The following is a 15,279-nucleotide window of genomic DNA, read 5'->3' on the forward strand; positions in this document are numbered from 1 at the left end:
TCCAGTTGTTCCTGGGCTGAACTGTGAAAACCCTTTCCTTCCCTGTGGGCAGCACAAACAGAATGGTCTCTTTTACTTGACTAGAATGGCTCTTGTGCAGTCACATCAACAGAAGTATTTGTGGATCGGGGTCATTTATTGTTTGCTGGGGAAAATGCAGTGTAACCAGATCAGGTGACCTGTTTCTGCAGCCCATATGCTGGGATATGAAAATAGCTCTGCTATTTGGGGCCCTAATTTTCCTCTTCCGTTTTGCTATTACTTCTGTTACTCAACGGTGGGAAGGCTGGGCCCTCAGTTACAGGAGATCCTGTGGAGAAGATCCAGCCCTGAACGGGAGATGGGCAGCCTTTAAGATCCTTGCCAGTCCTGATCACCTAATTTTAATTTTACCAGCAGTCTAAACTGTTATACATTGAGACAGTATAATCCGGTTTCTAAAAACCTTCAGATGAAGACAACGATTAAGATGACTTGAGGATCGAAATGGTCATTCTCTGAACAGCTGATTTAGAAATCTTGGCATTGAATCAATTACTAATATGCTCAATGCTATGATCTTAAGCTCATACCAAGAAAAACCTAAAATGCACATTATACATTTAAAAAATGGTGTCATAGGGCCTGATGTGTAACTTGAGAGACCTAGATGGTTTCACGCAGGCCCTTGGCTGCTCTTGGAGATTTTTCTGTCCAAAACCAGGCTGAGAAAAAGGTCCTCTGGGAAGAAATAATCAATATATGCTCAATGAAGTGAAGTGGTTTCTTTTTTTTTTTTTTCTTTTTTACTTTTCCTGGAGAAGGCACCCAGAAGAAAATAAAGCTTGAGAACCAGGTAGCATTTGGGCAGTGAGGACAGAGTATGACAACTTGCTTCTTTCTGCCAAGCAAGGTTCAGATGGTGAGGATCACAGACAGATTTGCATATAGTCATCAGTATGCTGTGGACGCATGCGGCATCTCTCTGTAACAGAGATCATCCCTGGGCAAGGATTGCTGAAGCATGAATTGTTTGGGACCAATGAATTGTCCTTTTCTCCACTGAATTCCATTAGACAGTAAAACATGTGGTGTGCTGCAGCATTTTTGACCTTTATGTGAGCTTAGAATGTCACGTGGAAGGACAGTAAGTGAAAACTTTACAGATTTAAAAGAAAATGATAGCAACACCGATAAAAGATTAAGAACAATATGCAGAATATTAGCCAAAGGTCTTAAAAACTCAAATCGTTGCTCTTTGCAGTGGTTACTCAGGGGGAGATCATAAAATAGAAAGCTGAGGTTTAGTGGGGAATCTCAGCAGAGGAGTGACGCCCCTGACCTTGGTCCCCAAATTGTCTATTAGGGAAGCAGCAGTCTTCCATGCTTTGGCATATGGAAGCCTTACTCCAAGCCTCACCCTCTTTAATGACAAAAACAAACAGGAAAACAAAACAACCCCTCCCCCCAAAAAACCCCTTTGGTTGTGTAATGAATCAGTTTGACTGTATGACCTGTGTCCTGCAAGTGCTACTCAGTGATGTCATAGCTTGTTGCCATGGGAGGCTAAAGAGAGCAATCATTGTGCATGAGGGCGTGCACACACACACGTGGATGTGCTGAGACAAGGGGTTGTCTGGCAACAGTCACATGTCAAATGGCGATTTGCAGCTTAGAACCACAGAGAGGGTTTGTTTTCTTCTGTCTGTTCCAGTTATTAAACTGATGGCAGATGTCCTCATTAAGAGCTATTAGCACATCAGAAGATGTTTGCTGAGTTTGGAAAAGGGCTCACCCCTTTTGGACATGGACCAAAATACATCTCCAGTAGCCAACCGCACCCTGAGGAGGACAGCAGAGGGGATGAGAAGCAAAGAGAAGCAGGTTCTCTTAAAACTCTACAGCAGCCAGGAAGTCTTTTTTAACATGAGTTTATATTTTAGTCAAAGACTTCTGTAACTCGAGAATGTAACATTGTAAAGTTGGATTTGCCTACTTGTTGAAACACTGTTGTTGTTACCCTGAAATAGATGTTTCTTGATTTCTCTTTATGGTACCAGAACCCTGTGGCAAGTTAGGGACTGACTGGCTTATATGGAACATCTATAGCTCTGAAGAAAGAAACTAATAGGGAAGTGAGTAGAAAGTAGAGATCAGGGAAGGAGGATTTGAAGGAGGCAGTGGTTATATTGATAGAAACATACTGGGAGAGAGTTGGGACCCTCGATCTCAGGTATAAAGTGAGAAGCAGTCCTGGAGAGCCCCTGGCAAATTCCGTATTACCCTGGCACCTCTGCCTGGCTGCATGGCAGACCTTTGTACGTGTGTGCATGCTAAGTCACATCAGTCATATCTGACTCTTGGACTGTAGCCCGCCAGGCTCCTCTGTCCATGGGATTCTCCAGGCAAGATTTCTCTAGAATGGGTTGCCACGCCCTCCTTCAGGGGATCTTCCCAACCCTAGGGATCAGACAGGCATCTCTTACTCTCTTGTTTTGGCAGACGGGTTCTTTACCACTAGTGGCTCCTGGGAAGCCTGGCACACCTCTGTAGGTGCTTGAGTTCACTTCTGAATTCCTGAAGGACTTGAGGGATGGCGTTATCTCCCGAGCCGTGCTCCTGATTCAGTAGCCTACATTTAATCTAGAGTCATATTTTTTCACTTCCATGCTATCAGTCCCCAGTGTAAATTTGGCTAAAATTTTCCTTAACTTTTGGGATTGATTCCATATCTCTCTGCGCCCTCATGAGGGCAATATGTGTATAAAGTTCTTCCCAAACCACTAAATGATTAACAATGACCTGGACTGTTAAACAAGATCAGAGGAAAGCACTGACCTTTATTTTGTAGGTAGGAAGCTAAGGTGCAAGTGGAAAAGGGATTTTCAAGGAAAGAAAAAAGCACAGGAGATGGATGCAGAAACTTGCAGGATTGGAAGCTGGGTTTTATTTGGTTTTGCTTTATTTTTTTCCTATCAAGGTTCACTGACATAGAGAAAAAAATACCATGTAGGTCAGAAGCAACTTGAGTGTTTTCTTTTGAGAGATCTCACACCTACTGGACTAATGGCAGTATCATGCCCTTTGACACCAACGAGGCAAGAGTTCAGTCCCCTGGGACTGCCTTTCATGGTTGTGTTGCCTTGGCAACCTAAGCTGGCAGTGGCTCAGTTTCCTCATCAGAAATGAAAGACCATATGTTTGTCTTAAGTTGTTCTGAGGATTAAATTAGATACAGTTTGTGAAAGCTCGTGCTATTGGGCATTTAATAAAGGCAGTTTCCCTTCCTTCTTTCTCTTCTGCTTTTAAAAATTAAGATTTGAGCTCGCTATAAATAAAGCAAATCATAAAATGTATTTCAGGGTGGAATTCAGGCCAGTCAAAGGAGAAAGGCCAGAGAATGCATGTGGAAAGAAGCCGGAAGTGGGCATGTTCACCAGCTGTGCAAATCCAGCAGGCTTTGGAAGGTGCAGCTTCACAAATCAAATAAAAAGTGTTCTTTACGTTAAAAAAAAAAAAGGCTTAGGAAAAAGAAAACATCATCAGAGACTGTGAGCCAAATATTTCAGGCTCCGTCTGAAGACTGGAAGCCCAGGAATTTTGGAAATGCTACCCTTTCTTCACGTTCAGTGGTAGAAACCTCAAACTTCCTGCTGTGGAAAGTGGGGGTGGCCGCTGTGTTTTGTGTGTGCGTGTGTGTTTTTTTTCTTTTGGTCAGGAGCAGGATTCTTTCTCTGGAAGATTGCTGCCATCTGACGTCTCTAAGTGGCACTGTGGCTTTGCTTACAGCTCATCGACATTAAACAGCGGGTTATGGGCATCCCTGGTGGCTCAGTGACAAAAAACCTGCCTGCCAATGCAGGAGACATGGGTTCCATCCCTGGGCCAGGCAGATCCCCTGGAGAAGGGAATGACAATCCACTGTAGTATTCTTGCCTAGGAAATCCCATGGACAGAGGAGCCTGATAGACTATTGTCCATGGATCACACAGATTTGGACGCAGCTGAGTGACTAACTCTTTCTGTGTGTGTGTGTGTGTGTGTGTGTGTGTGTGTGTGTGTATGCGCGCGCACACGTGTGTGTGTGTCCACGCACGCGTGCACATTTCCGCCTGGGTGCTCAGAGTCACTCCATGTCCGACTCTGCAACCCATGGACCGTAGCCTAGGCTCCTTTGTCCGCAGGATCCTTCAGGCAAGTATACTGGAGTGGGTTGCCTTTCGCTTCTCCAGGGGATCTTCCCAATCCAGGGATCCAGCCTGTGACGCTTGCATTGGTACCACTAGCGCCACCTGGGAAGTGCTTAAAGTGAGAGTTCGAGGCTCGTGTTTCTGGCTTGATGCCTGAAGATGACAGTAGGTGACTGGGTGGACACTTTTTTTTTTGATGATGAAGAATTTACTTCTTGTGTTTTTCTTCCTTTTGATGACATGCATAGTAAAAAAAAAAGCTTTCCAATAGTGTTACTACATATAAAGTCACTAGGTATCTAGAGAGGAATTCTGTAGGGTAGTCTGATTTTGACCTTTTTCTTACCTCTTCTTTGCTTTCTAGTGAATTCATGATGGAGATACCATACTCCCTGATTCTAGCCTGTGAAGCCCTGAGTAAAACATTTATTAAAACGTGCCAAACCCTTCTCCTCCATATTTGCAACTGTATTATTAGCAGACAGGCTGTGGAGCATGGGTGGGATTTCCCAAGAGCAACTTTGTTGACAGTTTTGATTCTCAGAGGCCCTAGAAGATTGACTTCCTCTTTTCTGGAATGGTATGGGCTTCTGAAGGTCAAGGGGTTCCCCCTCAACCACCCCTGCCCTGGGGCTTATAGAGTGCCAGGTGGTTAGAACCCACCTCTCAGGCAGTAGGATTTTGACCAAAGGAGCATCAGCAAGCGTCTCGTCTCGTCACCTTTCTAGCCCTTCCACCATAAAATGCAGAGGACAGGGCTCTGGTTTCTGGAGTATGATCCGTGGAGGGTGCGCTGACACCTCTGAGCAGGCAGAAATAATATGTCCAGTTTTGGGAGCAGCTCCTGCCCATCATGGGGTGACTGCACAGGCCTGCAGTGGTCTTCCGTGGGTCCATGCAGGCTGTGGTCCTGCATTTCTATCAGCCCTGAGTTCACAAGCAGCCCGAGTTGTTAGAGGCAGTGTACAAGCAATTGGGAGGCAGTGAGAAGATCTGGGTTTGGAATCAGGACACCAGATCCCATTTATCTGACACCAACAACCTTTATCGCCATGAATAAGTCTCTTAAGCTCCCAGGGTTAGTTTCCTTAAGTGGAAAACAAGGAGAGTTACCGTGGCTCATTTCTGTGGCTGTCTGCAGCTTTGAAGCCAGCTCAGTGTGGGATTCTGTGAGTATCTCACAGACACCCTCTTGTTCTAACTTGGTTGTTGTTCAGTCGCTAAGTCATGTCTGACTCTGTGACTCCATGGACTGTAGCCCGCCAGGCTCCTCTGTCCATAGGGATTCTCCAGGCAAGAGTACTGGAGTGGGTTGCCATTTCCTTCTCCAGGAAATCTTCCCAGACCAGGGATCAAACCCGTGTCTCCTGCATTGGCAGATGGATTTTTTACCACTCGCCACGCAGGGAGGCCTCTGCTCTGACTTCGCACTATCTTAATAGGATCCTGACCTGGAAAGTGACCCTTGGTGTGTATGCTGAGGGTCACTTTCCAGGCACACTAAGATGCTCGCTGTGGGCAGAGAAGTTTCGGTAACACAACCCAAGGGTGCAGCCATTAGGCACAATAATAAGGGATTTGTTAAATTAGCAGTGATGCAGCTGCCTAAGAAAACACAGCCGTGTCTCCCAAAAGAGTTTTTGTAGAATAACATTTAATGATACAGTACAGCTGACACAGGATAGGTGAAAATTCCCCATTTACCAAGCCATGATCCTGTTTTTTGTAGAAATGCAAGTATGTAAACCCTCGTGTAGCAGAAAGCCTGGAACACTGTCCAGGAAACATGGGTGTTCTCAATGTCCTACTCGTAACAGATGTTTAGCTTTTGTAGAAAGAAAACCGTTGTAAAAATTACTTTAAAATGTCTCATCGTTTTTTATGGACACTCATGGGCTCCAGCTTTGTGGGGGGCATCTTCCTGATTCCCCAGATACTGGATAAAGGACCCTGTGTCTCCTTTGTCTCCCCAGGAAAGGCAACAGCATGGCCAGCGTGTTGTCCCGGCGCCTCGGCAAGCGGTCCCTTCTGGGAGCCCGGGTGTTGGGACCACCTGGGGCTGCCCCACCCTCGGAGCCTCAGGCAGAGCTGCTGGAGGGGGCGGCTCCCCAGCCCTTTGTTGCCTCCAAGGATCCGTCCTGCCAGGAGCAGCCTAAAGAAGTCCTCAAGGCTCCGGGCACCTCAGGCCCCCAGCTGGTGGCCTTTCACCCCGGGCAGAAGGTAGGTTGATCCCCAAGTAGACAAGTGTCCGCTGTCCCCATGCTGGGGTTCAGCAGCCCAGTGGTATCCCAAATGACAGGCCAGAAACTCTCTGGGCACTGACTTGAGTGCAGACCTTTTCCCTGCAGCCATATGAGCCCCTTGGACAGCAGGCTTCCCAAGAGAATGAGCCATTCTTAGCAGATCCAGAGCTCCTGCATGACAATTCTGGGCTCAAGCCTGCTCAGAGCCTCAGAGCTCAGTTTCTCTTAATCTGCCCCAGTTTACAACTTTACAAAAACAAGGGAAAGGAGCTCAGATTTATGAGAGAGAGAAGATCGCATCCCACAGTCATGTATGGATGTGAGAGTTGGACCATAAAGAAGGTTGAGTGCTGAAGAATTGATGCCTTTGAATTGTGGTGCTAGAGAAGACTCTTGAGAGTCCCTTGGACAGTAAGGAGATTGAACCAGTCAATTCTAAAGGAATTCAGCCCTGAATACTCATTGGAAGGACTGATGCTAAAGCTGAATTTCTAATACTTTGGCCATCTAATGCAAAGAGCCAACTCACTGGAAAAGACCCTGATGCTGGGAAAGACTGAGGGCAGGAGGAGAAACGGACAACAGAGGATAAGAGGGTTGGATGGCATCACTGACTCAATGGACATGAGTTTGAGCAAACCCCGGGAGATGCTGAAGGACAGGGAAGTCCATGGGGTTGCGAAGAGTTGGACACAACTTAGCGACTGAACAACAACGAAGATTGCACCATTGAATTACCTTGAGACGTTTCAGGAGACGAAGGTGTCTGTTTAGTTGGAAAGCCATTTGGATTCTCTTTTCCAGTTTCTGCTCCTCTGTGTTATCACTAGATCTGTTTGGCCTCATGTTATCGCTAGATCCCGATGAGTGGGCTTCTCGTTCATTGCCTTCCCAAGAGCTGATAATAGAGGCTCTACTTTCTGCCTCTGTTTTAAGACTTGTGTGGTCCAGATCTTTTTTCCCACAAGGTGAGGACCCTGCCAACTGCTAGGCACCTCTGAAAGCGGTCGGTCTGCATTTTCATCACTACCATCTTGCTCCCAGGTAGACTCAGGATTTTCTGAAGGCAGAAATGCAGAGTGTGAGCAGTTCAAGGCAATAGTTGGGAACCAGCAGATATATAGAACTTTAGAGGCAAGTCAGGTTAAGATCTCAAGAGGATGGATACAGATTCCAAATTCATTTGATTTGAAATTTTAATCCATTTACATTTAAAGTAGTTAGTGGTAGGTAAGGACTTGATATTGCTATCTTGTTATTTTTTTTCCTGTTTTATAATTCCTTTGTTCCTTTCTTCTCTTGCTGCCTTCCTTTGTGAGTTTTTTTTTTTTTTTTTTTTTGGTAGTCCTGTGCTTTGATTTCTTTATCTTTTGTATGTCTACTAGAGTTTTTTCTTTGTGGTTTCCATGACGCTTACAGAAAACATAAGTATTTTAAGATGATATCAACTTTAGTTGTATATAGACTCCAAGTTTAAAACAAGTCTCAGAAATGGATACTTTTGCTCTCTCCATCTAAAGAATTTATAAAGATTTGTTTCAGTGAGAACTGATCCACTTTGGCTGGTCTGGATGTTCAGGTAGGAAGCAGGTACCCAGCATCTGCATGAACTAAAGATGAGTCAGAGAATGCAGTTTGTTACAGGTAGCTCCTGGGTCCCAGAACCTAGAGCACATGGAGTGAGAACTGCCAAGTGCTGACCACTGGTTGCTCTTTCTCTCTCCAGGTTTGTGTGCGGTACGGGGGTCAAGAGTCCACAGGGCTGGTGGAGCGGCACAGTTGGGCAGAGGATAAGGTGACTGTCTGGCTGTTGGACCAGAAGTTACAGATCTGCTGCAAAGCAGAAGAGGTGTGGCTGGCCGAGCCACCGGGCCGCAGTCCCCAGGTGCCACCTCCAGAGCAGGGAACCCAGGCGCCAGCCTACAGGCCTGTGTCCAGGAACATTGATGTCCCAAAGAGGTTTGTGTGGGAGAACCTTGGCTCTGAAAGACATGTGGGTTTTGGGATGCCTTGGGTTGGGGAAGGAATGTAGAACTCCAGATATCTGTCTACTCCTGAAGATACCAGTCGGACGATATACAGTGAGAGTTTTTTTCCTTTTGGAAAAAAACCTAGATGGGCATCTTTTCTTCCCCATAACTCTGTTATTGTTGTTTTAGTCACACAGTCCTGTCTTGACTATTTTGCAATTCCATGGACTGTAGCCCACCAGGCTCCTCTGTCTATAGATTCTCTGGGCAAGAATACTGGAGTGGGTTGCCATTTCCCTTTGGATCTTCCCAACCCAGGGATCAAACCTGAGTCTCCTGCATTAGCAGGTAGATTCTTTACTGCTGAGCCACCAGGGAAGCCCTGGTAACTCTTTGTTAAGAGTGATATATATATATATAGCTTCATCTGGCTGAGGGCTATTTTTTTCCCTTTTCTGCTTTAACTAAAATTAGTTCTTAGTTTTTCATGATGAGAGAGAAAAAAGTGGCTTGGATCAGGAGGCAGCAAGCATGTCCAGAATGGGCTAGATAGTAAATATTATGTTGGCTTTGTGGGACATGAGTTCTCTGTCACAGTTACTCTGCTTGGCTGTGATCTTGAGAAATCAGCTGCAGACAGAACTTAAACAGGCGGGCATGTTGGGCTCCAATTAAAACTTCACTTATGGATACTCAAATTTCAATTTCGTGTAATTTCCATGCGTCATATGTCAAGAAATAATATCCTTCTTTTGATTTGTAAAACCACTTAAAAACTGTTAAGCCAGGGACTTCGCTGGTGGTTCAGCGGTTCAGAATCCACCCGACAATGCAAGGAACACAGGTCTGATGCCTGGTCTGGGAGGATGCCACAGCTAAGCCTGGGAGCTACAGCTGCTGAGCCCGAGTGCCCTGGAGCCCTCGCTCTGTAAGCAGAGAAGTCGCTGCAGTGAGAAGCCTGCGCCCGACAAACTAGAGGGTAACCCCTAGCTTGCTGTAACTAGAGAAAGCCCACACACAGCGAGGAAGATCCAGCATGGCCAAAAACAAACAAATAAATAAGTAAACTTTTAAAAAGCTATGCCATTCTTAACTTTCAAACCAGGCAAAAACAGACAGTAGCCTCAGTCAGGAGATTACAGAGCCCCAGCTAGATATTTAAAACCATTGATTTTGAATGAAAAATGTATACTTTGCTTTAGAAGTTTTAAAAAATTATTAAAAAAAATTTTTTTTTGATCCCACTGCACAGTATGTGGGATCTCAGTTCCCTAATCAGGGATCGAACCCCTGCCCCCTGCCCTGGAAGCGTGGAGTCTTAACCACTGGACTATTAGGAAAGTTCCTGTTTTAGAATTTTATGACATGAATTTTTCCCCTGAGGATACAAACTGTACTGTGTTAGTTGCTCAGTCACGTTCGACTCTGTGACCCCTTGGACTGTAGCCCACCAGGTTCCTCTGTACATGGGGATTCTCCAGGCCAGAATGCTGGAGTGGGTTGCCATTCCTTTCTCCAGCAAATCTTTCCAACCCAGGGATTGAACCTGGGTCTCCTACACTGCAGACAGATTCTTTACCGTCTGAGCCACCAGGGAAGCTCTATGTTATATACTCTATGCACATTGATCTTTTCAGATTAAAAAAGAAAATCTGCTAGTGAGATTTTTCTATGCTGTGCTATGCTTAGCCACTCAGTTGTGTCTGACTCTGCAACTCTGTGGACCGTAGCCCACCAAGCTCCTCTGTCCATGGGATTCTCCAGGCAAGATTACTGGAGGGGTTGCCATACCCTCCTCCAGGGGATCTTCCCAACCCAGGGATCGAACCCTGGTCTCCTGTATTACAGGCGGATTCTTTACCGTCTGAGCTACCAGGGAAGCCCTAGAGTTCTGAAGTGGGTAGAGAATCCCTTCTCCAGGGGATCTTCCTGACCCAGGAATCAGACTGGGGTTTCCTGCATTGCAGGCGGATTCTTTACCAGCTGAGCTACTAGGGAAGCCCCGAGATTCTTCTATACAGGATATGTAAGCAGATGAACTCCCTGCCCCTGCAATCTGTTTGTGTATCTGTGCATGTTACTGTTATTGACAGTATATTCTGTGTCTTGAGACCAGACCAGAGCAGTAAATAACATTTGTGATTGTGGATTCAGTGGAACACTGGCAAAGAATTTGTCTTTCTATTCTATAGAAATAAAAATACAAATAATCATTCAGAAAGGGGGCTGCTGAAATGTCTAATACATTACTAGTCTCAGTTTAGCTGCTTCATGTCATATAATTTAGTGGATCTGAATTGTAAAGAATAAATTGTATAATACAGTCCTTTGAAATAGAGGTGCCACCTGGAAAATTATTTCAGACTGACTTTTCATACTTTAGCATTACCTTGTTGATGGCTTTCATTTTATTTTCAAATAGTGTAACTTTATATGGATTAAGGAAATTATGTGTAAAATTTCATAGATCTCTGCTGTATAAAGCATTGAGGTTTGTTGGGAGATGTATTTTAGTATTTCTGGAGATTTTTTGCTCATTGGCTTATGTGCCAGATTCTGTTGACATTCAGAAGCTACCATATTATCTCATCACTGATACTGAGGGGAAGGGAAGGGAGTTGGTGAGTGGAATTGTTCTCCCTTAAATGTAAATATAGAGACTTCCTGGTGGCCCAGTGGCTAAGACTCTGTTCCTAATTCAGGGGGCCTGAGTTTGATCCCTGGTCAGGGAACTAGATCCCACATGCTGCAGCTAAGCTTGAAGATACTGTGTGCTGCCACTAAGACCCAGCACAATCAAATACATTAAATAAGCAAATAAATATTTAAAAATTTAAATATAAAGCTAGAAAAGGAAGGTAATGATAGTGCTTTCGAATTCTAGCCAGGTGTCTTGTATGCCCTTGCTTTATTTCATTGCTTGGGCATGTCTTCCTTTCCCTCAAATAAAATGCCCAATTTTAAGCTGCAGAGTGAGAGTTAGGCAGTGAATTCCATGGAGGATGGGGCTGCCTCTGGGTGTCAGCAGTGGGATGGGGCCCAGCCTGCTTTCCCTGGGGTTGACGGGTATTATCAGAGACACTCAGAACTGAGTACTTTTCATGAAGATGGGGAGAGGTCCGAATGCTTTATTTAACTCTATTACTTGACCACACACCGACTGATCGGAGTAGGGGCCCAGACAGGACATTCCAGGACCGTAAGATGCTCACGTGACCTGCTGTGTCGGGAAGTAACCTCTGGCTCTCACCCGTCTGAATCCAGGAGGTCGGATGCGGTGGAAATGGACGAGATGATGGCTGCCATGGTGCTCACGTCACTGTCCTGCAGCCCCGTCGTACAGAGTCCTCCCGGGGGCGAGGCCAACTTTTCCGGTGAGGAACGGGGCCGAGTGGGTTCTGGGTGCGGCCGAGGCTTCCTCTCTTTCGGAGTTCGATGCTTCCATTCTCTCTCCTCAGTTTCCTCCTCTGGGGAGAAGTTTCCTGGTGCGTTGTGAAGATGGTTGAGTGCGAGACTGAACCTCACTGGCCACCTGAGTAAGTTCTTCCACGGGAGTAAGTGAGCAAGGCACTCGGGCTGCACGAGGCCAGGAGAGGAACGTTTAGTTGTAAAGGTAGGAACGTACTAAATGATCCCCTCGTGGCCTCAGCCGATTCACGGCCCCCTTCCAAGTGCCTCATTCAGCCTCGTAAATTAGTGTGGAATAAACGATCTGAAGTCTGAAATAAATCTAATTGCTTAATGCAAACCAATAGAAAGACTTCATAACAAATTTATAAATTAAAAAAACGCTAGCACAACCCCCCAAATACATTATGAGTAATATGGGAGGAAGGTGGGTTGCTGGATATTAGTAGTTTGACAAGGTTTGCGGTGAATCTGAACCTTTTTTTCTTTTTTTTTTGAAATTTGTTATCTGGCTGGCCTAACTTACTCCCAGGGAATGACTTTTTTGTTGGTGAGATCTAACTGAATTGTGAGCTTCTTAAAACCTTATAGGAAAATAATGGAGTCAGTTTTGAACATATCAGGTGGAAAGTGGCCTTTACAAAGCGTGCCTCATAAGTAATCTCCCTACTTAGAAAATAAATTTAAGGAAGTGATAAGATTTACTTATTTTACCCAAGGCCTGTCATCAATGGCTAGACTGCTAGAAGAAGCTATTGCGGTCTTACAGCACCAGTTGAGGGGCAGAGCATCACACACCCGTTCTGTGAACACCTGGGGCCCACACCAGCAACACAGGAGGAGAGGAGTCAGCTAAAAATTATTCATTTATTTGGTCATGCTGAATTTTAGCGGTGGTGTGGAAACTCTTAGTTCTGGCATGAGGAATCTAGTTCCCTGACCAGAAATTGAGCCTCAGCCTCTTGCATTGAGAACTCAGAGTCTCAGCCACTAGACCTTCAGGGAAGTCCCATAGAGTCAGTTTTAAGGTCTCAGGAAACTACAAGTTTAGGAGATTGAGGAGGCTGGTCAACAGGAAGAAGATCCAGGAAAATATCATAAAGGGAAAGAAAATCATTGACTGAAATTCCCCTCAGCTCGTGTGTGTGTGTGTTTGTGTATGTGTGTATGTGTATAGTCCGTTCATATATGTTCACACACAGACCCCAACCCTAGCATATACCCATCTAACTGATAATATGCTGTGATACCTTAAGTTCCCTTGATAAACATTTTTTTATTGTCTGTTAAAGGGATTTTCCCAGAACAACATATTTCTGGTCTTCCGTTGAAGTAAGTGGGAAGATAAGGCCTCCTTGGCAGCTAATTATGTTGATGTATTTTGGAAGGTGAGGTCTCTACAACAACCAAAACCTTGCTCTAATCATGGTTGCTTTTTGCAGAATCCACCCATTCCTCCTGGTGTCTGTATTGTTAGGATGGCTCTGCGTGGGCCTGTGGAGAGCAGAGGGCATTACAAGGATTTCTTAGAAGTTCAGGGTGCATTGGCCTGGGAACACTTTGTTTTCCTGGTACAGAATCTCTGTTGACCCTGCCCTAGAAAATTGTATGATCTAAGGTGGAGTGATTTATGTTCCTCTTATAAGATATATGGGGCTTCCATAGTGGCTCAGATGGTAAAGAATCTGCCTGCAATGCAGGAGGCCCCAGTTTGATCCCTGGGTCAAGAAATGGCAACCCACTCCAGTATTCTTGCCTGGAGAATCCCATGGACAGAGGAGCCTGGTGGGCTACAGTCCTTGGGGTTGCAGAGTCAGACATGACTGAGCGACTAAAACTTTGTTTCACTTACAAGATACCAGTTAATTTATGAGGTTCACTTTTTAGCTTTGTTTTGTATTTTTCCTTATGTGCCAATTTGCCAGTGTTGGCACTGAGCCACTTGAGTGGCTCCTCCGTGCAAGACGGCTGTATTGTGGGGCGGGCCTGTTCTCTTCTCCTGTCCTGATGCCAGATGTCGCATTCTTCCCCTTCGCCCATCTCTCCCTGATGGATTTCCTTAGTGGACTTGTGAGAATCATTGGCGGCTCCTGATTGCTTTCCTGAAGGGCTACCCTATTTTTAGCCTCATGTGTAGATGCCATAAACTCTCAATTTCCAGGAAGTCATACCTTTGAGACTCGACAGTGATGCTTAGGGAAGGCAGAGTTCATTTGGCCCATTCTGTTTGGGCAGGCTTCTCCTAGCATTTAAGACTTAAATAAGGAGAACCTGCATTGGAAATATGGAATGCTGGGTGTCTAGGTTAGCCTGAAAGTGGATTGGAATATGGAGTAGGATGAGAGGAAAGCAGTGGGATGCTTATCCTGGCCTCGGGGGATGTGGTCGATGGTCTCAGAATCCAGGGTAAGGAGGCCTTGTGGACCACTGCCCATGTGGAAGTTGGGGCTTGGGGACAAGGCCACCATACCTGAATGTGTCACAGGCTTTTCCCCTTTTCTTGCTATTTCTGTGGATCAAAATTTCAGGTTCTCCTGTTGTATAAATCGGGCTTCTCTAGTGGCTCAGTGATAAAGAATCCACCTGCCAATGCCCGCTAGCCAATGCAGGGGATGCAAGTTCAGTACCTGGGTCAGGAAGATCCCCTGGAGTAGGAAATGGCAACCCACTCTAGTATTTGTGCCTGGAAAACCCCATAGACAGAGAAGCCTTGTGGGCTATAGTCCATGGGGTCAGAAAGAGTCAGAAACGACTTAGTGACTGAACAGCAACAACTAAATGAGGTAAACTAGCACATTATTGACCAAAGAATTTTTGCAGAACCCAATGCCTGTGGCCGCCGATTTGTTATGTCAGTGAATATGAAACATCTCCGATCAATAATGTTCAGGTAACAAAGGACGTACTAATGGGTCTCTGGCCAATGAGTTGTCAGTACTGGTTTATGGCCCAGGCACGGAAGAGTCTGGGCTGGGCTTAAAGCAACCCAAAGGGAGGCAGTTTTAAAACTGAAAATTTCACACGTCTGACTGATCTTCCTGTTCAGACGTGTTGCTGGGAGCAGGGCAGCGAGTTCAGGCCCTGTCGGGCAAGCAGGCCTCCTGTCACCTCGTGATGAGTCTGAACTGTTCTCGGAGCTTGTCTTTCTTGCTCTAAGCGTGTTCCCTGTGGATAAAAGCAGGAGCCAGGTCTGGTAAAGGCTTCACCTCCTGACAGCTGTGAGAGCTGGCTGAATGGTTTCTTTTCTCACGCAGGTTTTGATGTTCTTGCCTGGGTTTAAATTATCAAAAGGCATCTTTTAAGAAAGCCTGGTTAACAAGGCCTTCTCCTGGCCTCTGCATCCTACTCCACTGCTGGGAAAACTTCCCAAATGTACCCAGCCCGTTTGTCTGTGCGCGGGGTGGGGTGTGGGCAGGAGAGGCTTTTCCTCTCCCCTCTCCCTGCTCTCCTCTTGCCTTTAAAGTGAGAGGTACCTTTTGATTAGGTTAT

At 45.6% G+C, this 15,279-nt stretch overlaps 1 protein-coding gene across 1 annotated transcript in view; it reads left to right on the top strand.

Moving 5' to 3' along the window:
- ZNF395 (zinc finger protein 395) overlaps nt 1–15,279 on the top strand; it is a 47,259-nt gene that overhangs the window by 22,271 nt on the left and 9,709 nt on the right. Inside the window, exons 2-4 of the mRNA XM_052644928.1 lie at nt 6,143–6,389; nt 8,139–8,371; nt 11,647–11,756. Coding sequence (XP_052500888.1) covers nt 6,156–6,389; nt 8,139–8,371; nt 11,647–11,756 — 577 coding nt within the window. The 5' untranslated portion in view covers nt 6,143–6,155. The remainder of the gene's footprint in view (nt 1–6,142; nt 6,390–8,138; nt 8,372–11,646; nt 11,757–15,279) is intronic.

The sequence above is a fragment of the Budorcas taxicolor genome, chromosome 8, assembly GCF_023091745.1.
Source record: "Budorcas taxicolor isolate Tak-1 chromosome 8, Takin1.1, whole genome shotgun sequence".
NCBI classification, from domain to species: domain Eukaryota; kingdom Metazoa; phylum Chordata; class Mammalia; order Artiodactyla; family Bovidae; genus Budorcas; species Budorcas taxicolor.